Here is a 23,955-nt window from a genome sequence, read left to right on the forward strand (position 1 = left end):
GTGCACCTAGAAATACAATTTAGGCATCCAAAGAAAAGGAGCAGGCAAAGCTCTGAAGGAAATAGAAACACAACAAATGTGGGAGTTCTAGGTGTGAACAATTTTCACTGTCTCACTCTACAATGCTAGAAATTTGGGGAGTGAAGGAAAATTTCATTTGAGAATTTGATAATTCTTACTTGTAGGGGCAATGCCATCATTTTGCCTCCCATGTAGCTAAATGCCTGTGTGTGTGTGTAAGTTCTGAGCAGTTTGGCCAGATTTACATCAGTAGCTCTATCACCAAGCATCCAGCTTTTTGAAAATGGCTTAGAGCCAGCCTTTACCTTGCAAGCCAAAAAAATAAATATATAACACACAGCATTGGCTCAGAAACAAGGAAAGGGTGGTGGCAGCTTTGATCTTGTAAAGTAATGGCCTGTTTGTGGAAAAATTGTTCTAGCAAGGGAGAAATAAAAAACATGTAGCCCAACAGTTTATTAACCCTGATAATGTTGAAATCTGTTTGGTATTCCAGCACTTTTTAGGTCACATAGGCCTGTTACAGACTGCCAAAATAAAGCTGCTTCGGGTCTCTTTGGAGGTATGCTGTTTAAATGATGCATGCATCCTAAGAATCCGGAAGCTGCACCAAAGCTGCACTCCAGTGCTTAGGAATGGAGTGTGGCTTTGGCGCGACCTCCAAACTCTTGCATCATTTAAACAGCATACTTCCAAAGAGACCCAAAGCAGCTTCATTTTGGCAGTCTGTAACAGGCCATAGTTGTTGCTGTATTAAAAAAGAGGCCTGTTTATCTGAGCAGATGTTTAGAAGTTTGGAGTTTCAATAATGTGAAAGAAGAATGCTTTTACAGAATGCTTGTTTGTGGAATAGACAGGAAGCCTAAGACACATTTCAGCATTCTAGTTCATTCCTTCCTCCAACACAAGGAGCAGAGAGAACATTTATATTTATTAATCTTCTTATTTGCCTTTTTCTTCTTCCAAGGACCCCACAGGGATTTACTGTTAAGATGTTTATCACCAATAGATTACAGGAAAACGTATTTTAAAACAGAGTAGAATTAAATTAAATTTAAAACGATTGAACGTGTGGAACAAAAACGTTTAATCGTTTGCCTAAAATTAAACAATACACAGACTTAACTTCTCTAAGGTGGAACAGTGAGTGTGTGAATGCCACCATAGAAAAGCTCCTTTCCATGTTCTCACCAATGTAGCCTCTCTTGGCCGTTTAACATGCAGTGGGGTTTCTAAAACTGATCTCAAATTACAGGCGGGTTCATATGGGTTTATCATATGATGTATCATATCATATGAAAGGGGATATAAGGGGCTGAGTGGGTGATGGCTTGAGGGAGCCAGCACACCAGCCATGTATTCAAGTCTTTTACTGCAAGTCTCAAGGTCCTTGCAAGGTACTCTCAAGTCTTGGAGCCAACTTTAACAGAATAAAGGAGGTGGTGGTAGGGTGTGAGGGCCCCAGCTTGAGATGGAAGCATCCTTCTAAAGCTTTTCAAAAGCTTTAGAAAGTTCCTCCAATAAGCAGTGGGGACAGACTGCTTAGTAGACCTCAACTCTGTCTCAAGCCCACTGTGGGAGAAAGATGGGATATAAATCCTGGAAATAAATAAAACAAATAAAATAAAGACCATTGCCTAACGTGTTTGCTGTTCCCTCCAAGAAATGTGCCCTGTGCTCTGGGCTTGAGGTGGGGCTTGAGGTCTACTGACAGCCCATTATTCTTGCACATTGGAGAAGCCTTCTAAATATTTTCCTAGGAGCACCAGGCAAGACTTACCCCTATAGCGTGGGTTGCATTTCTCGGAAGCTGACCAGTTTATGTACAGGCTAAAACGTGTTGGTTTTTTTAGAATAGCAATAGCATTTACATTTCAACACCACTTACCAGTGACCTCGGCACTCTCTAAGTGGTTTACAATCTGTCAGCCAATTGCCCCAACAAACTGAGTACTCATTTGGCCAACTTACAAAAGGATGGAGCCTTGGAGATTGAATTTACAACCTCATGGCTATACTACCTGCCTTTAACCGCTGTGCCACCAGGGCTCCTTAAATAAATTCAGATCATCAATAATCACGTAAAGCTCAGTCTCCTTGTTTCTGTCGACCCATCATCCCCTTGTCACAGCATCTCTTTTCTAAGAATAGCTGAGATGATCAGCTACATATCTGCAGGAGCAGACTCCATGCTCTCCAGGTACTGAGGCAGTGCCTGGTGATTCAGTATTGCCATCACCTGGCTCCCTTTCTTGAAAGGGAAGATAAGGGGTGACTTGAGGGAGTGAGCACAACAGGGAAAAGATGTATTCCTGTTCACTTTCTTCTTAGAAAAGAGAGTTGTACACATTATTATTATTGCTCAGTTGTACCAGATGTTGCTGAGATGGGTAATGGCTGGTGGGTTGTTGGAGTTTTTATGCATATTTATAGTGTTAGGTTTTATTATCTCTGTCTTTGATTGTATATGTTTAATATTCTGCCCTTTGGTGGAAAGGGTGTTATAAGTAAATGTAATTATTCCTATTCTAAAACTGTGTAAGGCTTTATAAATAAGAACCAGCACCTTGAAATCACCCAGAAAGAAATCGGAAGGCAATGCACAATTGAAATCAAACCATTCATTCTAGGACCTTACTAAAAAAGAAGCATGATTGGGAACTGGCTGAAAATTATCTAGGCTGGTGGAGAGCCAAGAGTTGCCCCCCTCAAAGTAACTCCACCTCACCTTCTTCTAAAGGCATCATAACAAACAGCTTTTCCATAAAGAAGTATGTACTACCTCCAGCACTTCTCTAGACACAGGACATAAGGTGTTTTAAAACTATAAGGTCAGATTCTTGGCTTAAGTACAAACATGGCTCCACAAGGGATTCTCAGTAATGACTGACCTTTTGAGGTTGGAGTGGGTAGAAGCTACAGCAACACAAAATCTACAACACACACACACACACAGGTTGCCAACATATATATATATATATATATATATATATATATATATATAATGCTCCTGTGGGTTTAACAGCGGCAAGACACAAGAAAATTAGGCAGTGAAGTCTCCCCCATAGTTTTACACCAATTCTAAGTTTAACACACTAGACATTTATATGGGTCAGTCTAATGTTAAAGGTACAGGAGCAACCAAAAAAAGTGCCCTTCTTAATGCAAATTACTGTATTGATTTCATGACTACTGAAATTGGGGAACAGTCAAACATCTTCTAGGTTGAGTTTGCTTGCAAATTCCTTCACATGGCTCTCAGAGACCTTGGCCCCATCACCAACAATATAAGGAAAGCTGCTGGACCGGATGGTATGTGGAAGAACTGTTTCCTGACTTTAAAAAAGAAAAACAAATAGTTGTGGGAAGTCAGATACATCTTTATCTGCTGGGTAGGTGAGAAGCAGTACTGTTTTTTCTGATCAACATCATCATTCCCAAACAGCATTTATAACACTGGGATGTAAAATACAAGTCTCCCTTTGAAACATAAGAGAAAAAGCGGCTATCAGAAGGAGGGATGATTTTCATTGAGGAAATGGCTGAAGTGGAATGGGTACAGCAGTTTCCAAAGTCAAACCAACAGTTTCATAGCATGACTTTTAATCTGCAGATACTCAATATCCGTTGTCCCCAATGGTGGTGTGTGCATGCACCCGCACTGCTATTAGGGCAACGGGACTTCAATGGTGGTATGTGCATGTGCCCACACCACCCTTAGGAACAGCCCATGTTGTCCCTAGTAGTGGTGCATGTGGATGGCAAGTCTGCGGATACTGATAACTGACTATATTTGAATCCAGGAATGTTGTTTTTTTGTGTGTCCTAGCAAGCCAGGATTCATAAAGCAGTTTTAAATTGGGGTTTGATGTTAGTTTATGAATCCTGGCTTGCTTCAGAACAATAAATGGTAATTGCAAATTCAAACATAACACTCATATGGTCCCTGGTTTGTTTACTGTCCTATGTAAGTGAGAGGAGTGAAGCAGGACTGACTTGGCTGCATATGCCAGCATTTTCTGTGCAAACTATATGCCAGGATTTCTGGTTTTAAAAGATGTGTGAATATGATCAACAGGAATTATCAGGTGAAAATAGTCTAGTCCACTGATGGTAATGGGATTTGATGCCCCACCTTTTTTTGCATACATGGGATACGGAGGGCCCCCGCTGACAGGCTGTATCTGCACTGCAGAAATAATACAGTCTGACACCACTTTAACTGCCATGGTGCAATGCTATGAATTCTGGGAAATGTGGTTTTGTGATAAATTTAGCCTTCTCTGTCATTCATCCATGGCAGTTAAAGTGGTATAAAAATGCATTATTTCTGCAGTGTGGATGCCGCTTTAGTTAATTTCAAGATTAAACAATTTAAACCACTAGGTAATAAGTGTAGCTTGGAATGGGATGGCCTTTGCATCCAGATATCCTCTTGTGTCCAATACTAGACATCACATAGACACTCTTCATCTGTTTTAGGAGACTGAATTTTGAAGCTCTTACATGAGAAATTTTTGCTGAGATCCAAGTGGGAATCAGTAAACTAAAGGAAGAGTGGGGCAAGGAGAGAGATTATAAGGGAGGGAGAAAATCAAGCAAGAATTAGGTTTTTGGTAAGCTGGCTAAGAAACGGGGTTTTTAAAACTCCATGGAGCTTTCCCCCTCAAAACAGGGACAGAGGGTGCATCTACGCTGTAGAAATAATGCAGTTTGACACCACTTTATATGCTGTAGCTCCATCCTCTGGAATCCTGGGATCTGTACTTTTACAAGGTCTTTAGATTTCTCTGCCAAAGAATGCCGGTGTATCACAAAACTACAGATCCTATGATTCTATAGGATGGAGCCATGATAATTAAAGTGGTGACAAATTGCATTACGTCTACAGAGCAGGTGCAACCAGAATAATTTCTGGCTGGTATTTTTCACCTTCGTTCTGGTAAAGCTTCGTTCTGGAGACACTAAAAAGTTGTAATAGCACAGACATTAAATGGTTGTAACAGTTAAATTTTTCTCCCTTCTATCATAAATGCAATTGAATTTGATTTTTAAAAGCTTCTTAACAATTAGCTAAATGAGCGAACTCGCTTCTACTAACTTTTCTATCTCTGAATCTGCCTATGTCAGACCTTGAGTGCTGGGAACAGGATGTCAGTGTACAAGCTGTGCTTCACAGACACTTCAGCATCACTTTTTCATGAATAAAACTGGAGCTTTGCCCATATTTTCTCATACGATTAATCATTTGTTTTATATTCCCCATGAAATCAAGGGAGCCGCAAATTCCAGCTGAGCACAACTGCAGCTCAATAGGTGCACCACAACTCCCTTTTGGTTACACACACATGAGGGAGAAAGAGAAAGAAAGAACCTTTAAAAGCAACAGTGATGGAACAATATAAAAGCTTTAGGCATGCGTGGGAAGGCAAAGTGCCAACTCCCCCTCAGTAGATCAAATAGTGGTAGAAAAAAAAGAATTACAGAAAGACAGGTGTGAACAATAGGTGCGGGGGTGTGATGATGAGCGCAAAGCCTGCTGGGAAATGGATGAGTGCAGCATCCAGTGTGTTGCGAGCAAGTGACAGTGAGTGTTAATGTCAGGAAAAGGAAGAAAGTTACCTTTTGCCAGCATGCATGTGCCCATGTGAACCTGACAGGACTGTGGTTCTCTCATTACCTTCTGGCACACAACCCAAGACCACAGGCTCTAAAAGACACATAGCTGGTTTTCTTGGAAAAGATGCTAGTCTTCTCTGACCCCTAGTTCTAGGTTCATCCCTCAGTTAGTCCCATATATGATTCTTTCTTACAGTATAATAATAATAATAATAATAATAATAATAATTTATTTAAATATAAAAAATAAATAAAATACAACAAAATAAAAGAGCGACATGAGTTACAGAATTCACAGTTAGACCAGATGGAACTGGGCCTATCTTTTTCACTCCCTTCCAGGGATACTATATACTATATATACTATATACTGTATACTATATCTTTATACTATAAATCTACCATAGGATCACTATCTGTAGTGCTTAACAGGGGTTGTGTGTGTGTGTGTGTGCTGTGTGCCTTCCAGTCATTTCTGACATATGGCAACCCTAAAGTGAACCTATCATGGGGTTTCCTTGGCAAGATTTGTCCAGAGGAGGTTTGCCATTGTCTTCCCCTGAGGCTGAGAGCATATGACCTGTCCAAGATCACCCAGTGCATTTCATGGCCAAGCAGGAATCAAACCCTGTTCTGCGGAGTCACATGGGGAAAATCGGGGGATTAAATGGTCATTATCCCAATCGTGGTGAAAATTTTCACACGACGTCGCAATTAAAGAGGACTTATCCTGGTAATAACCTGGTAATAACCAGCAACAAATAATTCACAGGATTTCCCTGTGAATGAATTGTTACTGGTTATTACCTGGTTATTGCTGGGATAAGTCCTCTTGAATAATCTTCACTGCATTCATGCAACTTTCATGGGATAATAATAATAATAATAATAAATTTTATTTTTACCCCGCCTTTCCAAAAAGATGATCAAGGCGGCTTTCAAAGGATAAAAGCAGTTACAATACAAAATAAAACAATTACAGTATAAAAGTTAAAACATTACTACGTAAAATGGGAACAGGAGTCAGAAAAAATTACACATGTCCAGGGTAATAACAATCAAATCACAATAATCTGGGGTCAAAAAAGGAAAACAAGGGGCAGAGAAAAAACAATTAACTAAATTGAGAAGGCCAACCGAAATAAGTATGTTTTTAAATTCTTTTTAAAAGAATCTAATGAGGCGGCGGAGCGGAGCTCTACAGGGAGCTTATAATGAGTTCAAATCCCCATTTCCCCCATTTGATAAAGTTCATATTCCAGCACCATACTGGCTCTAAGTGGTTAGTGCCAAAAAACCCAAAACAAAATAAAAACACACACACAAAAAAACCCAGCTATGTAAAAACTGCACATAAATAAATAAAATGACGGTCTCTTAACCAACAATGATCCCTGCTGTACCACACCAAGGAGTTCTTGTTGGAAAATTTATGTTTGTATTCTCCTGTCCCTCATTATATAGATAGGGACTCCTTTCCTTTTTCTCATTCTACCATGTGGCTCCTGTCACTTGGAGGCAGTTTAACAGCTCTCTCTCAAGATTCTAAACTGCTAGTAACTGCAGTCAGCAGTCAGTAACCAGTAGCTTGTTCCATCTTCCTGCTATCTTAAAAGATGGTGAGATTTATTTCTTCTTACCCAAACCATCTCCAGTTAAATTAGGTTTTTGTTATTTTACATATATATTTATTAAAGCCATTGTTGTTTGTTTTTAAACCACAAACTGCATGTTTGTTGTTGTTTTCTGAGTAAGTTTTTATTCTTTAGGAAGACAGATTTAAAATAATTGTCTGACCCACACTTTCATTGTTCTGCTGATGAAAGCTGAACTCTAAAAAGTTTAACTTTCATACCTGCAGATTTTTCTTTCCTTTTAAAAGGGTTAGCACCCTGGGAAACTAAAATTGCACCCCACAGTTCTATACTTCTTTCAGGTTTGCAATTCAAAGTTTAGCTCGGTCATGATATTAACTTTGGGAGAAATATTGCCTCTTAGCCTAAATCTCCCTGATGTGAAGATAAAATGTGTGCGTCTCTTTGTTTATGAAGGCATGGATGTCACCCACAGCTTCTCAGAGGAAAGACTGGTTATGTAATGATGTAGTAACTCTCTCATACAGGTTGAGTATCTCTTATCCAAAAGTCTGAAATGCTTCAAAGTCCAAAACCTTTTCACGGGTGGCTGAGATAGTGATACCTTTGCTTTCTGATGGTTCGGTGTACACAAGCTGTTTCATGCACAAAATTATTCAAGATATTGTCTTAAATCAGCTTCAGGCTATGGTGTATATGAACGGTAAATGAATTTCATTTTTAGACTTGGGTCTCATATCTAAGATATGTCATGTATATAAAATATTCCAAAATCTGAAAAAAATCTGAAGCACTTCTGGTCCCAAGCATTTCAGATAAGGGGTACTAAACTAGTATATTTGCAGTGTACTTTCATGGCATAATTATACCTTTCTGGCACAATTTCTATTCAGCTTTACAGGCTCAATTCTTAGCACTAAGAAAAAAATTCTTTGCATTAGGAAAACTAAAATAATGACTCAGGCCCTATACAGACAGGCCAAAATAAAGCTGCTTCAGGTCACTTTGGAGGTATGGTGTTTCAATGATGCATGCGTCCTAAGAGTCTGGAAGCTGCACCAAAGCTGCACTCCAGTCCTTAGGACTGGAATGTGGCTTTGGTGTGGCTTCTGGACTCTTAGGACACATGTATAATTTAAACAGCATACCTCCAAAGTGACTCAAAGCAGCTTTATTTTGGCCTGTCTGTATCAAGCCATAGATAATTTGCATAACTTTGAAGTAGATGATGAAGACATCAAAATAGTCAAACACTTTCTATACATTGACTCAGTCATTAACTTTAAAGTAGACACTGGGATAGATTGCCTATACGTTGGGTCCATCACTGATCAGAATGAAGACTTCAGTTAAGAAATCAGAAGAAGACTAGGACTTGGAAGGGCAGCTATGAAGGAAAAGTAAGAACCTCAAGTGTAAAAATATATAATTGAATATCAAAGTCAGAATCATCCATGCCATAATATTTCTGACTCCTACGTATTGCGAAAGCTGGATGGTGAAGAAACCTGACAACAAAAGAATAAATGTATGTCAAATGTGATGCTGGAGAAGTGTTCTCCAAATGCCATGGATGATTAAAAAGATAAATCAATACATCTTAGGCCAAATTAGACCTGAACTTGCACTAAAAGTGGCGCTGACTAAATGAATAAATCTTAGTCCATATCAGGAATGAACTCTCTCTAAAAGCGAAGATGATTAAACTGAGGTTGTCATACTTCGGACATATGAGACAACATGACTCATTGGAAAAAGCAATGCTAAGTGGAAAGAAGCAGAAAAAGAGAAGACATGTGCAAAAAAATTCTGTTTTCTATTGAAAAAAGGGTGAATTTTGCACAAAATAAGTCCCAAACTGCAAAGAGTCGTCAAAAACTATTCTGTTTTTAAAGTCTACGGCAGAAAGAAAATTGCTAAAATTATCTGTTGCCCCCTATGAGAAAGAAATTAACTAGCAATTACATCCTTAGATGCAGTATCCCTGATGGATGGAGCCTAAATTGAATCTTGTTCAAGGATTCCAGCTCCCTCATCTTTGCTCCTCTCCCAACCTCTTCCAAAATGGTTTCAGTTCCATTTCCAGCTGCTGTGTTGTTGGGACAAAGTTGAGAAATCCTCTATGGCTGGTCCCTTTCTCTTTAGGATGTCCTTCCCTCCGTGGGCTGCATTTCTGCAGGAAACACTCCAACAATTGGCAGTACTCAACGCAAACAGCAGATTGTGGGAAACGTACACGGCAGGAAGAGGAGGACTTTAAATAGGGCTTTGTTGGCAAACACATTTGGTCTCCAACTGCCTTGGCGCTTTCAACCTCCGTTTAGGAAATTACTCTCAATATCACCGGGAAGGAAAAAAAAAAGGATGCTGTTGTTGTTGTTGTCAATGATGCTAAAATTGGAATATTTAAATAGGTGGATTGAAAACTCAGTAGGTGTGTTTGTACGCGCGGGCATGTGAGTACATGTATAGGAGACTACTATCTTCCATTTTTCTATTTAGCATTGCAAAGCTAAAGAATAAAGATTTGGTTTGTGAGGGAAAGAGAAAGGATAAGACTTGGGATCATCATCATCATGATCTGGACTACAGTTTCTAGAATCCTCTAGTTGTATGGTCATGGCCTAGGAGCATCTGGGAAATGCAGTCCAAAAAGTAACATTTACAAATTCTACCTAAGAATGATCTGCTTACAAAAGAATGACAATTAAACATGGTAAAAAAACCCAATGGTGATCTACTGTTGGGGATAGGAACAGAAACACAGGGTATAGAAGGTGAACGGCTCAATTTGAATGCAATACAAGGCCATATCATATCTCTATAGGGTTCCATGTGCTTAGCATCACATGTAAACCATGTTGTTGCCTCTGTACATGAAGTATTAGCATGCCAGGGATCTGTACCTGGAGTTCGTGATGCTACTGGTGTTGTTATTTGTTGTTGTTAACTGCCCTCATGGCTACCCTGTGGTTATTACTTGGATGGGTCCAAGTCACTGTAGGCTATACTTGAGATGAAGGAAGTGGCAAAGTCACCTCTGAGTATCCATTGCCTAAGAAAACCCTATGAAATCTATTGGGTTACCTAAGGTGACAGAGCAATCTGAAAGCGCACACAAATACACGCACACATTGTAGTCGTGACTCATATCCTAAGATACCTCACGTACTTTTAGAAGACTCAATGGGCAATAAATATATAACAATATATGAAAAAGTGCATTTGTTATGTGGTGTTCTGAAACAATACATTCCAATATGCTTTTTAAAGAACAGCTGTATTTAATAATAATCTAAGAGCTATACAACAGTGTGTGTGTGTGTGTGTGTGTGTGTGTGTGTGTGTTCAACTCATGAATATTGTAAGAACCATGTATTATTTTCATATGCTTTCTATACTCAGTAAAAAGGGAGACGGCTAGAATGAGAGAAAAGGACATCTTAATCCTCTTCCACCTCCAGATTAGGGTTCCCTGAGTACCTCTACACTGTAGAAATAATGCAGTTTGATGCCACTTTAATTGCCATGATTTCATCCTACAGAATATTTGGATTTGTAGTTTTGTGATGCACCAGCACTCTTTGGCAGAGAAGGCTAAAGACACTGCAAATGTACAACTCCCAAGTTTCTATAGGATGGAACTATAGTATTTAAATTGATGTCAAACTGCATTATTTCTACAGTGTTGATGCACCCCCAAGATGCCTTTCTTTTTCCCTCTACAGAAAAAGATATGGATACATATTTTCTTTCCCCATGGTGCCAAAACCCTTGATTCAAGACCTTGAACAAGTCACACTCTCTCAGCCTCAGAGGATGGCAATGGCAAATCCCCTCTAAAGAAACCTGGTCAGAAAACCCTGTGATAACTTTGCCTTAGGGTTACCATAAGTTAGAAATTATTTGAAGGCCCACAACAACAACATGGTGGCAAAAGGAACTGGAACAAGTGAAATGAGGTGGGGAGCTATAAAAATGAAATGACTAAGATGCTCTTCCTTGCTGACTTTCCGTATAGAGATTGCAGGCTAAGTGACTGTCTTAGGTAAAGAAAGAAAGAAAAGCAGTGTTTAAAGCAGAGCTGCTGAGATTACACATGAGTAGCAACATATGGATTTGGAGTATGAGCCTTAGAGAAGAAAGAATTTCAAAACATGAAAAAGTAAACTTGTTTAATTAATCAGAGAAAGTTTAAAGGTATCAATTAAATTTGTATATATTTTCATATAAAATAAAAACAGTACTTCTCAAGTGAGAAAAGTGAGATCACTGAACATTTATACAATGGATGAATGTGTCTTAACTGCAATCATCCTAGAAGAGGCATTTGCTTCCATGCATGCATGACAAAGAAAGGAGAATGCTTCTTTGAGGCTAGTTCTTGCTCTTAGTAATTTTTATAAGAATTTTTATTAAATGTTTTATACTCCTGCCCACACACTCAGCTTAGTTAATTGGGGAGGTTTCTTTATATGTTAGAACTATTGCAATTAACTTAAGCAATAAATCAATTAAATGTTAGATCTTGCTTTGAACTCCCTGTTACTTGAATTGACACTTTACATACACACCATTCCATTTAATAGATGGGTGGTTTGATAAGGAATGCAGGAAAGCATATTGTGTGTGTGTGCATGTGTGCATGCATGCACATACACACACACACACACACACACACACATACACAAATACTGTGCTATGAGTCATTTCATCTCCCTAGAAATCTTGCTGCTTTCCAAAATGAAAGTAGTTAATGCAAACTAATACAAGATTCATTTCATGCATATACACACCCACACATATCCACTCCTCCCCCTTCTCTCCATGCCCCCGAGGGCATCTTCACTCTTGCAGTATGGCTAGCTTTGAAACAGATGGAGTTATCAACTTTTTGAAAAATATAAAAATAAAAGTGTAGGGAGGGAAGAAGGGGCACCTGACACATTCAAATTAAGTGTATGAAAAGTCTGTTTCCTTAGAACTGCAAGTTCCCGGAGAGCTGAAAAAAATAGCAGCAGCAAAGGAATTTCATGTGAGAAAAACAAGTTATGAAGTTGGTGGCACTTGTGGCTAAGGTATTCTGGAAGAATTGTCTATACTTTGAAAGCAGGCAGATCACAAATGTGATCACTAGCTAAATGCCACATGATGCAACCAGAGTCCTGCAGTATAAATAAATTAAGCAAATTGTCAAAATTTGCATTGGTTTTTCAATATGCAAAGGGATCTTGTAGCATTTTTGAGAGTAACTGAAAGAGAGAAGCTGGTAGTATGAGCTTTCGTAGACTTGAATCTACTTCCTCAGATGAATGAGGTTGAATGGAGGGTCCAGGGACAGACCTATATAAGCAGGCCAAGTGTGAGAATGGCAACAGAAATGAAAAACTTTGCAGATATGGAGATGATGTGACAAGTTCAGTTTTAAAGATGGTCATTGAAGGACAAACGCAGGAGGAAGAATGTTGCCTAAACCCAAGGTGAGGAGATAACCATATGAATGAGTGTTGGAAGGTAGTGTGGAAACCAGGAAGGAGATGTGATGTAATGTCCCTGAGACACCTCACGGCCGGTGGGTTAACTAGTGTTATAATGTGTTTAGTAAGCCAGGTAACCTTTGTCTCTGTTTAACCACTACAGATGGATTGGAATTTGTGGGTACATTCCAGTTCTGCGATTTCTCTTTCCGATCTTCTTTTGTCATGTCGTTGTTGTTCAAAGACTGCTGTTCTGAAGTCTGAGACAGAATACTCAGGAAGACTGAAATGTTCTGCCATCAGTTTTTGTGTATCCCCATTCCTAATGTGTGAGTTATGTCTATTTATTTATAAACTGGCCTGCTTGCCTAATGTAGAGTGCTGAAGGGCATTGTTGACGCAGATCGGCATATTTCACATTAGAGGATGAACAAGCGAAAGTCCCTCTAATATTGTGAGTAATGCCATCAGGTCCTGGGATGACATTTCCTGAATAGATGTGTGGACAGAGTTGGCATCTGAGTTTGTGGCAAGATCTTGTATCCGTCTCCAGATCGGTGTTGTGTGTCCTCCTGTACTGTCAATCTGCATTGTTTTTCGTTGACTTTTGACTTCTCATAGAACCTACAACCTCCAATGACAGTAACTGAACATGTGGTAGATTGGGGTGGGGCACTGAGCCACCATAGTGTAGTGGCTTGAGTGTTGGGTCAGAAAGACCAGGGTTATATCCCCCCTGGGCCACAGGAACTCACTAGTAACATTGGACAGGTCACACACTCTCAGCCTCAAAGGATGACAATGGGGAAAAAAACCTTTGAACAAATCTTACCATGAAAACCCTATGATAGTTTTGCCTTTGTCTTAGAGCCAGTTTGAGTGTTGGATTATGACTCTGGCGACCAGAGTTCGAATCCCCACTCAGTCATGGAAATCCACTGGGGGGCCTTGGGTAAGTCATACTTTTTCAGCCTCAAAAGAAGGCAAAGACAAGCTCCCTCTGAATAAATCTTGCCAAGAAAACCCTGCGATAGGTTTGCCTTGGGGTTGCCATAAGTCAGAAACAACCTGAAGGCACACGACAAGAAATTGCCATAAATCAGAAAAAGAAACAAAGATGGGGAGTAGAGAAGTAGGTTGGGAAAAGTTAGGCCTGCTGAATTTCTATATTTCAGGTTGCTTTTACAGACTTGTACACAGGAGCCAGATCAGGACTATCTTAGGTTTTCTATTTATTTTCAAGATTTCTTTTTCAACGGCCATAGGCCAGGATCAAATTAGGTAGAAGCACCCAGAAGTAACTGATTTCCCTTCCCATAAATGTATTCTGCACCCTCAAGAACACCTATAGATGGCTAGGTGTGGATAGGGCTATGAGGAGAAGGGGAAATAGAAGAGCATCTTGTTGTGGGTATGCATGGAAGCAAATGGCTCTTTCTCCTGGATTTGCTGACAGCTTTCTTCTGTTCGTGTATACATGCAGCTGGATCCTGACCATAGGGTCCAGATGTATTTTGTAAGACTATCTGTTACCACAGGCATTGGTGTGGAAGCCCACATGGAAACTGTACCCTTGCTCCAATCCTTGGTCCATCTTCTATTTTTCTCTCTACAACCTACTAGGAAATCCCTTCTATAGATGCTCTTGAAACTTCCATCAGGATACTTCCATGGTTTATTTATCAACATGGAATTCACACTGAAGCGTACTTACAGTTCTCTGCCTGCCTAAAGAGAATATTAGCTCCATATAAATGGTGTATATGGAAAAACAAAGATAGACTAGTTGTCTACTTCTAACAATGTTTTTAATAATGATAAAAAAAGTCTTATATATTGTGTATTACCAGAAACTCTTGCAAAACTAACTATCCAGTTGACAGTTTCTCTATAACAGGAATGTTTAGAAATCACTGCAAAATTCAGCATGTTAACAGTCTCGTTGCTATTGCTATTACTAAAGCCTGGCTTTCAGAATGACTTAGCCAGCGTGCCTGTGGATTCTGTGAGGTGTAGTCTAAAAAAGCAGCGCTCTTCAGTTCTGTGTAATGCAGAGCACAACAAATACTGTGAGGCGGGTAGATCATTTCTGCATTACTACCGAAATTGGAAATCACAGTTCGAAAGGAACCTTACCTTTAAGAGAAGGAGGAGTATAGACACAAGGGGAGTTTCTTTTGTTTTTAAGGTGGTAGCCTTCACCCAAAGCTCTCTGGAAAAAAGAAGAGGATGTAACAGTCAACAGTTCAAAGGCAGAACAGTTCTCTAAAGATTTCCCAATGGGCTTAGGAATGGGGGACGTGACTTGAAGTATGGAAAAAAAATGAGAAAAGCAATTACAATCATTTGTTAAATTAAGGTATTGGCTTTGATCCAGGGAGATCTTTTGAGTGCACATAGGTTTTTGTATGTGCTTTAGGCTGGGTTCTTTTTGCTTTTTCCTTTTAACCTTCCAATTTCCCCCCAGCAGCTGCTCCCTTGCACCCCGACACTAGCAGGTTCTGAAACATGTGGGGTTCTGAGCAGGGCTGTAATCTAATTAAATCAATCTCAGCTAATAAACTGTATACATTTAAACTGATTATTCCATTAATTAAATCTGCATGCATTTGCAAATGAATGAAATGATAATTCTGGAAGGAAAAAAGAAGACTCATACTCCATTTTCTAAACAATGCTCACAAAATATCACAGCAGCATTTGCTCTTAGGCATGAATGGAGGAAGAATGTCAGCTCATGACAATTTCTCCCTGTAAGTTTTTGTATTACATAATAATGCAATGGATTCACATTTAGTCATAATTAGAGCAGATTTCACTGACATAAATGACACGTAACGTAGCCGTGACAAATTGTTGATTTCAATAGGCTTACATGAGGTATAACTAAATCTGGATCCAACCTACTGAATTTTTAATTAAAAACTTAATTCAGAGGCAATCCTTTAACCCAAAGTTCAGGGAACTAGTTTGGTGCAAGGGCCAGCTTGCCTCCTGGGATATTTTTTTCCAAGGCCTAGATGATTCTGGGGTAGGGGCAGGCTTCTTCCTGGACCTACCACCCACAAACCTCTCCCACAGTGTCATCAAACTGCATTTCCCAGCTTGGAGTGATATTAGTGTCAACAATGTATAGAAGTGAATAATAGGAGGGGAGAATAAATATGTGCGCACACATAGATGTGTATGTGTCAAAAATGTGTATGTGGAGCGTGTCCAGAGGAGGGTGACCAAAATGGTGAAAGGTCTGAAAACCATGCTCTACGAGGAGCGACTTAGGGTTCTGGGTATGTTTAGCCTGGAGAAGAGAAGTTTAAAAAGTGGTATGATAGCCCTGTTTAAATATTTGAAAGTATGTCATACTGAAGATGGAGCAAGCTTGTTTTCTGCTGCTCCAGAGCATAGAACATGGAACGATGAATACAAGCTACAGGAAAAGAGATTCCACCTCAACATTAAGAACTTCCTGATAATAAGAGACATTCGATACTGGAACATGCTCCCTTGGAGATGATGGAGTCCCCTTCTTTGGAGGTTTTTAAACAGAGGTTGGATGGCCATCTGTCCGGGGATGTTTTGATTGTGTGTTCCTGCATAGCAGGGGGTTGGACTGGATGGCCCTTGAAGTCTCTTCCAGTTCTGTGATTCTCTGACACTGTAAATAAATATGTACCTACTAAAAGAAATATCCAGGAAAAAGCATATTAATTTTCATGTAGTCTTTCTAAAAACTGCCAAATGATGCAGGATTGGGATTAGACAAATGTGAAGTTAGAAAAATAGGAAATGGAGCAAAGCTAAAACCGATGGATTTGGCCACCTTCACTGTTTCCCTGTTTAGCAGCAAGGGCTGACTTGTTCCTTTTCAAAGCAGGGGAATGGAATCTCGCTGCCTTTGGCTAGCATTATGCCAGCACTAATGGACAACACAGAATGATTCACCGACAAGAAGAATAGGACCCTCATGTCAAAAGACATAAAGGTTCCTGCCTGAACATTAGTGGAATATCCTCCCCCATGCAAATAAATTAATTGGTTAGATGAGTGGAATCAAAGACCAGCCTTAAAATCCCAAAAGAACTTTTGAAGGGTCAGAAGTTCACCCACTACACCATCTTGTTGCTATGTGTAGGAGTTCTCAATGTCCCAATAAAACAGAGAGCAAGGAGAAAGAACAGCTACCACACTATTTTTAGGTTTCCTCTGAGATCTCTGAAATTAAGTTAAGGTTTTCCTGAATATATCTTTTGTTTAGTGGTGTTTATTTTGGCCTTGGACTGCTAAAATGCTCTTAACAACTTCAACACGTTGTCTAAACACTGGGCATACACTACAGTTCATATAGTGCAGAAGCAAAAGGCTGTATGCAATGGGCGAAAGAGATGTACTAGATAAAATGGGAACAAGGGAGAGGTTTCATACAGTTCTTTTATTCCATAACTTTCAATGATGGAGAAGAGGGGTCTTGAGAAAGCATACAATGTTTGCGATTTTGTTTGGGGGGGGGGAGTCAACTGATGGATGGTTGAATCCATGGATGCAGGATACGAAGGGCTGACTGTATATATGACTGTAAAACTGTTTGAAGTTTTTCAACTTGCTATAAGTTGTTAATTTTATTTAAATCTAATTAAATTATTTTTATTACTTTAAATTGTTTTTGCTTGTTTACACTAAGTTCCCGCATGGAATGGAACAGAATCTTCATTACACCCATAGACCAACACAGATAAAAGGAGGATACAAAATAAAAGAAAGTGAGAACACAGGTTTAAAACAATATTTAAAATATCCTTTACGATTACACAGCTTCAGTATAGCAAGACAAGATTGGTTTTAGTCTATCGTGGAGGTCATTTCCTGGCAAATTTTAACCCCAGCTGTACAGAATCTGGCAACATTATATATTGTATCAGGGTTGATGTCTGAAAGCAACAAAGAAGTGTAAAATGGATCGGTGTGTCCTTGGTATTGATTTAATAGAGGTGAAATTAGGCTAAGGCAGATCCAGTGGGCCCTTCCCTTATGTGGGGGATTTGTTTCTTGTAAATTTACTGCGCTTTATAAATAAAGGTTAATAATAATAATAATAATGTAAGAGAAATATCATGTATGCTCGAGCCCCACTGAAACAATGGGGCTTGTGGACATGGTGCGGTGTCGGGCGTGTGCGCCATTGCTTCTCCCTGCACACAGCTTTCAGCGTAAACTGAAATCTTTCACCTTTTATTAAAGAGTTTACTTGTATGTCCCCCTGAGGTTTTTTGATATCAGGTATGATGAAAAAACAGAATCATGGAGTTTGAAGGGGCTCTATGGACCACTGGATTCAACCTCCTGCGCTATCTCCAGCTGAGGCATCCCCACCAGGTAGCTGTCTAGCTTCTTTCTGAAGACACACAGAAAAGGAGACCTAAGCAACTGGTTCTCTAGTCAAACCGTGCTCTCACTATCAAGAGGTTCCTTCTAACAGACAGTTAAAATCTATTCTCCTGTAACATAAATCAGTTAGGGGTTATTCAAACTGTGAAAATAATCCAGGATGAACCTGGGTTAAATCTCCATTGTTCACACACATCCCAAATGCACTCAATTAAATTGGGGGGTGGCCTGCAGTTTCCATAAGTCCTGCCTCTCATGTAGTGGGACAAACACGGAGCTAAACTACATCATGAACGCTAAATGATCTAGGATATTTAAACTTCACAGTGAACTGGGAAAGGGAGAGGAGGCTCCTTAACCTGAAAATCCCCATGAATTGTCAAAAGTGGGAGGATGTACTGTTCTTTGAAGCCTTGAAGCTGAATCTATTTCTGCTCTTTCCTCTTCGCTCCTGATTCAAGACTTATTTTTCTGCCTGAAATGAAGCTCAAATACTCCAATTTGGAGTTGCTGCCCTCATCTCTCCCTGCCACATACATGCTGCCTGTGTTGCCCGATTTAGGTTCTTTCCCTTGCTCTCTTCCTTCACTTCCTTCACTTGCCTGTTCCTTGCTTAACGCATGTACTTTCACCAAACAAGCAGCTTAAGAAGTTAAATAGGATTTGTTAAATGAGCTTTAAAAAAGCCCCAGAGTCCAAACAACTAAAAGGAGCTTTAATCAGTAAATTCAGCAACGGACGTGTTAGTTATCTAATTGGTGGTGGAAATTTTTGTAAGGGAGGGGTGAGAATAAAATTCACACTTTAATTTTGGAGGCTATTTTGACTCTTCTGGTGTTACTGCATTACTAAAGAGTAAAGGTGTTGTTGTTTTTTGTCATTGTTGTTAAATGGTTTCCTGCATTAAACTCCCACTTCTCCCATTTCTTTCAATAGCTCTACTATTATTGTATTTCATTTTTTTTTTAAAAGGTAAGGCAAAATCATGACAACTTTGGTCTCAAGCGCACTGCAGAAATTATCCAGGGAATTCTGGGAACTGTAGTTTTATGAGATGTGTAGCCTTCTCTGTCAGAGAGCTCTGGTGCCACAATAAACTACAAACCCCAGAATACCCTAGTATGGAGCCAGAGCAGTTAAAGTGGTGTCAAACTTGATTATTTCTGCAGTGTGTTTTGGACCTTTGTTAAAATATTTGGCATTTAATCAATTGATTAATTAATTAATTAATCCAAAGAAATTCACACCCTCCAACTATCCCAATATGGCCAGGACAATCCCAGTTAATCCTCTGCCATCCCACTTTTTATGCTGCTTTTAAAATGTCTCAACATATTTTTCCTCTTCCCACTTTCTCCTTTTTCCTCAATATGCTTTAGGTGCTGCAAACTGGGTTCAAAGTGCAAAAGTAGTTTCTGCTCAGTTAACTCAGCAGAAGGGAGAAGAAAGGAGAAGATGAAATCTTCTCCAATCCAGTAGACTCAGGCAAAAGCAAACTGCTGCAGCCGCTCTTAGCATCTCTGTTCTTTCTCATTAATAACTTTTGTCATCTTTGCTTGGCCACATGTGTCCCAGTTTTTATCTGTGAAATACTGCAGGGTATGAAACATGTTTTTGTTGAGGCTTAAAATTATTTGTCCAAGAAAACAATATGATATTATGGTACCTGTTAATATCTAGATATGCAAATATGCAATATCCTATTACCCGCATTGATGTTACAGAGGTTGACAATTCATTGTTGCATTGGATGTCTGTATATATTTTGTTTATAAATCCATTTTAAAACTTTTCACTTTCATTTGTGTAATCAGCCTTTATCTGGGAATCAGCAAAATAGTTTGCTTTCTGTCCCTGAACGCTATCACATCTTGGAAAACTTTGGGCCGGGGGCTATTTTAGAGTGGGAAAAGGGTGAAAAAAAGTTATGTATTCCATCTGACCTCTGCCAAGGGCTTTTACCTTTTTAAAATCCGCTGCCAAATGGGGAATGGGGGCAGGGAGGCAAACATTCTCAGCGATTAAAGGGATAATCTGATAAAACAACAGACAAGTCATGGGGTGAGTTTGAAAAGCAGCCAGTCTTTCTCAAAGGCACTAAGCTCCTGGCTCTTGACTTTCCATCCTCGGATCCCATTCCAGTACAGCACTTTGTCTTGTATTCAAGAGGAATCTGATGTGATTGAAGATCAAGGGGAAGTCATAGAAAAAGGCAGAGAAAAATATATTTGCTCCACAGGCCTGCAGAGCAGTGTAGGAGAAATTAACAAGCCAGACTTTGCATTGGGTCCTTTTTGTTTGAGTAAAGTCCAAAAATCTCCTTCCACAGACAAACTGCTTACCACATTACAGTGAGCAAACAAAGGGCTTACAAGGAAGAAATGCAGATTTGAGGTGGAAAAGAATTTTGCTGGATCTTGTGGTCCATAGGCTTTTCATACTTCTCAAGATTCAGTGCAAGAGGAAATGCACCTTGCTTCAGGAATTTACACACTGGTGAGCCATATGGGACATTTTGTAGAAATAAAGTGTGCATAAAATAAACCTACAAATATGCATAATAGAAAAAAACCACACACAAAACACACTGTAGTCCCGCAATAGGGAAGTCTGCCCCCAAACCATTCTTGATGCCTCCACAAAACCCTCCTTTACATTTGTAGTATTTTTTCCATGTTTATTTTGGGGCAGTTTTACCCTCCAAATTATTCCAAAGCTACCCGAACAGCTGCAAATGCAGAGCTCTGTTCTGATGCCAGAATCATAGAATCATAGAGTTGGAAGAGACCGCAAGGGCCATCTAGTCCAACCCTCTGCCATGCAGGAAATCCAAATCAAATCATCCTCGACAGATGGCCATCTAGCCTCTGTTTAAAGACCTCCAAGGAAGGAGACTCCACTACACTCTGAGGGAGTGTGTTCCACATTACAAACTACCATCCCCAGAACTCCATAGGATTGATCCATGGCAGTTAAAGCAGTGTCAAACTGCATTATTTCTGCAGTGTCGATGCAGCCAGAATCTGTGTCAGGATGGATAGTCAATAACTTTTTCTGGACCTGGCCTCACTACAGGATGGGAATATAAGTGTGAGCATCCAGTGGCGGGGGAGTTGCATGTGTTGGTGTTCTCTTTCCCCTCCCTTTTAAAGAGTATAGTGGTCGGATGTGAACTCTGCATTAAAAAAACAAGGAAAATGCTCAGCTCCCATGATTGCTGAAAGTGGATTGTACGGAGATGAAGTCTGAAGGTGGACTGCTGGGGGGTGCGGTGCTTGAAACTGATAATGAGCTTCTTCACTCTTCTGACTCATTAATTCACTTTTTTTTCCTCCATGAATTAAAGTTGGAGGCACATTGAATTCTGAGCCTCCAAAAAAGATCAACTGTCAAGAATACGTAAGAGTATGACTGACGTGCCTTCTGTGGCACCCACCTCCTGTGTTTCTGAATGAATCATGGACCTGAAATTGTTTCCGGATTGAAAGGAGACAAGCCTAGAGCAGTGAGTGAGACACAAGCCTCACATCAGGCACTTGCTGGTGGTTCCAGCAATTTTGGCAGGCTCAATGGCAACTTGTCACAGAAATCACTTGCCGGTTACAGCCCCTTGGGCTTAGTGTGGTTATCAGTGGACCCTTCATGCTACTACATCCTACTTTGATTACCATAGCAATATCTTATGGAATCCTTGGATCTGGAGTTAAGGGTGGAGTATTTTTGCATTCAGGGCTTAAATATCCTAAAGCAGGGTGACGAGACACCCTCCTTTCCCAGGACAAGTCCTACATTTCAACCCTCTGTCCAGAAGACATTTCAAAATGTCCTTCATTTTGAGCATGACTAAAATGCCCATTGAGCATCACCACATCTGCGATTCCCTTTTGAGAAATTAGTTTACTTGGCAGCCTGTTGTTGCTGCAAATAGGAGAATAGGCTGGATCCTTCTAAAGTTCTTTTTTCCTAGGAGCAGGGTGACCGGATGTCCCCCTTTTCTAGGACATGCCCTACATTTCAACCTTCTGTCCAGGAGGAATTCCAAAATGTCCTCCATTTTGAGCGCTATTAAGAAGCGTGCATTTACATTTTTATATGAGTGTGTTTAGCATTTGTTTTGTAACATCCTACATCTTTTTGAACGTCCTACATTTTATGGTGCCTTGTCATCCTTTGCGATGAGGACATCTGGTCACCCTGCCTAGGAACAGGAGCAGGAGCAGGAGCAGGAGCAGCAGCAGCAGCAGCAGCAGCAGCAGAAAAGACTTGCCCCCAGAGCTCAGGCTGCATTTGTTTTTTGGAGGGGAATAGGACAGCAAATGTGTTAGGCAGTGGACTGCTTGAGGTCACAATGTAAATATTGAAAGGTTTTTTCCCCCTTAACATCAGCACAATGGACAAATGAAAGAATCAGTCAAGGGTTTCTTCTAGCAAAATACCATTTTAACCATTTGTCTTGCTCAGAGTTCTGTAAGTACTGTATATTGCAAGCCAACCAGGCAATAGCATTTACATTTCTATACTGCTTATTAGTGAACTCAGTACTCTCTAAATGGTTTACAGTCTGTAAACCAATTGCTCCCCAAAAGCTGGGTACTCATTTTACCAACCTACGATAAGATGGAAGGCTGAGTCAATCCTGGAGCCCTGGGATTGAATTCACAACCATGTGGCTGTAGTAGCGGCATTTAACCACTGTGTCACCAAGGCTCCCCCTTAAAGCATTTAACAAAGGTAAGTTTATAGGGAAAATGCAGTTGTTTCCATAATAAAATACAGTATAAGTACTATAGCTGTAAATAAGCATTGTACTGACATGCAGGGGAAGGCTACAGGTACTGATTTCTTAGGGCAGCTACTTCTAAAATTCCTGTAGTCAGGCCTCTGGGAATATGCAATCATCCTTGCTGCAGACATCAGGTGAAATTACCCAGGCAAAGAAAGGATGATGGAAGAGGCAAACCCAGAGCAGTGAAAACACAGCGGGCTGCAAGCAAATACTTTGGGCTCATGGAGCCTTCAGAAGTTTAATTAATTCATTCCTCTCTCACAGCTCACTAGGGCACACAGTTTGAGAATTCCTGGGCTAATTAATTTCCGCTTCCCTGGGAATTCCCTTTTCAGGCTGCATACTGGTCTTAAGGAGTTTAATTTACATTACAGCTACAGCTGTTTGATAACATTTTAATGCTCATAGCCCCACCCTGTGAATCCTGGGATTCATAGTTTAGTGAGGTCCTGTTACCCCAAGGTCAGGCCCCATTCATTCCAAGATTACCACCCTGGGATATGATTTTGAGTATATCTACCACTGCCTGCAAACTGGCAATTTGATCTCGTCTGAAGCGGGACAGAAAGTCTGTTTGACTTCTACTAGATTCCTCAATAAGACAGTCACTCCTAGCCTGGTCTGAAAGTAAAATTGGAAAAGGAGGATAAGAAAAGATAGAAATAGGATAGAAATAAGACTAATTAATGAAGATGGGGGGGGGATTCTTAAGAAGAAAGGATTTGAGTTAAAGGAGAGAAGTATGTTATGTGAATAAAGGATATAGATGGGGAATAGAGATTAGGAAATCTATTTTAATATGTAATGAAATCGGACATAGTGTTCAGATTGGGTGAAGGGTAGGGACTAGGAGGGCAGGGGAGGAACATTCTGTCATACAAAAGGGGCACAACTGGAGAGAATTTAGTGTGATGTGGTGGGGTTCTTTTGTGTATGTTAAATGTCTTCACTTGTTTTATTGTTCATATGTAATGTATGGATGTGTACAGATGTCTGTTAACATTTAAAAATATAACAATAATAATAATAATAATAACAACAACAACAACAACCCGGTCACCCCACTTGTTGATGT

At 39.9% G+C, this 23,955-nt stretch overlaps 1 protein-coding gene across 3 annotated transcripts in view; it reads right to left on the reverse strand.

Annotated features, from left to right (window-relative positions):
- LOC149309190 (uncharacterized) overlaps window positions 1-23,955 on the reverse strand; it is a 58,646-nt gene that overhangs the window by 20,275 nt on the left and 14,416 nt on the right. For all 3 annotated transcript variants that reach the window (XM_089531915.1, XM_089531914.1, XM_089531913.1), the window contains exon 4: window positions 14,849-14,924. In XM_089531915.1, coding sequence (XP_089388041.1) covers window positions 14,849-14,924 — 76 coding nt within the window. The remainder of the gene's footprint in view (window positions 1-14,848; window positions 14,925-23,955) is intronic.

The sequence above is a fragment of the Sceloporus occidentalis genome, unplaced genomic scaffold (assembly GCF_023333645.1).
Source record: "Sceloporus occidentalis isolate IW3139 unplaced genomic scaffold, rSceOcc1.0.p SCAF_7, whole genome shotgun sequence".
NCBI lineage: Eukaryota > Metazoa > Chordata > Lepidosauria > Squamata > Phrynosomatidae > Sceloporus > Sceloporus occidentalis.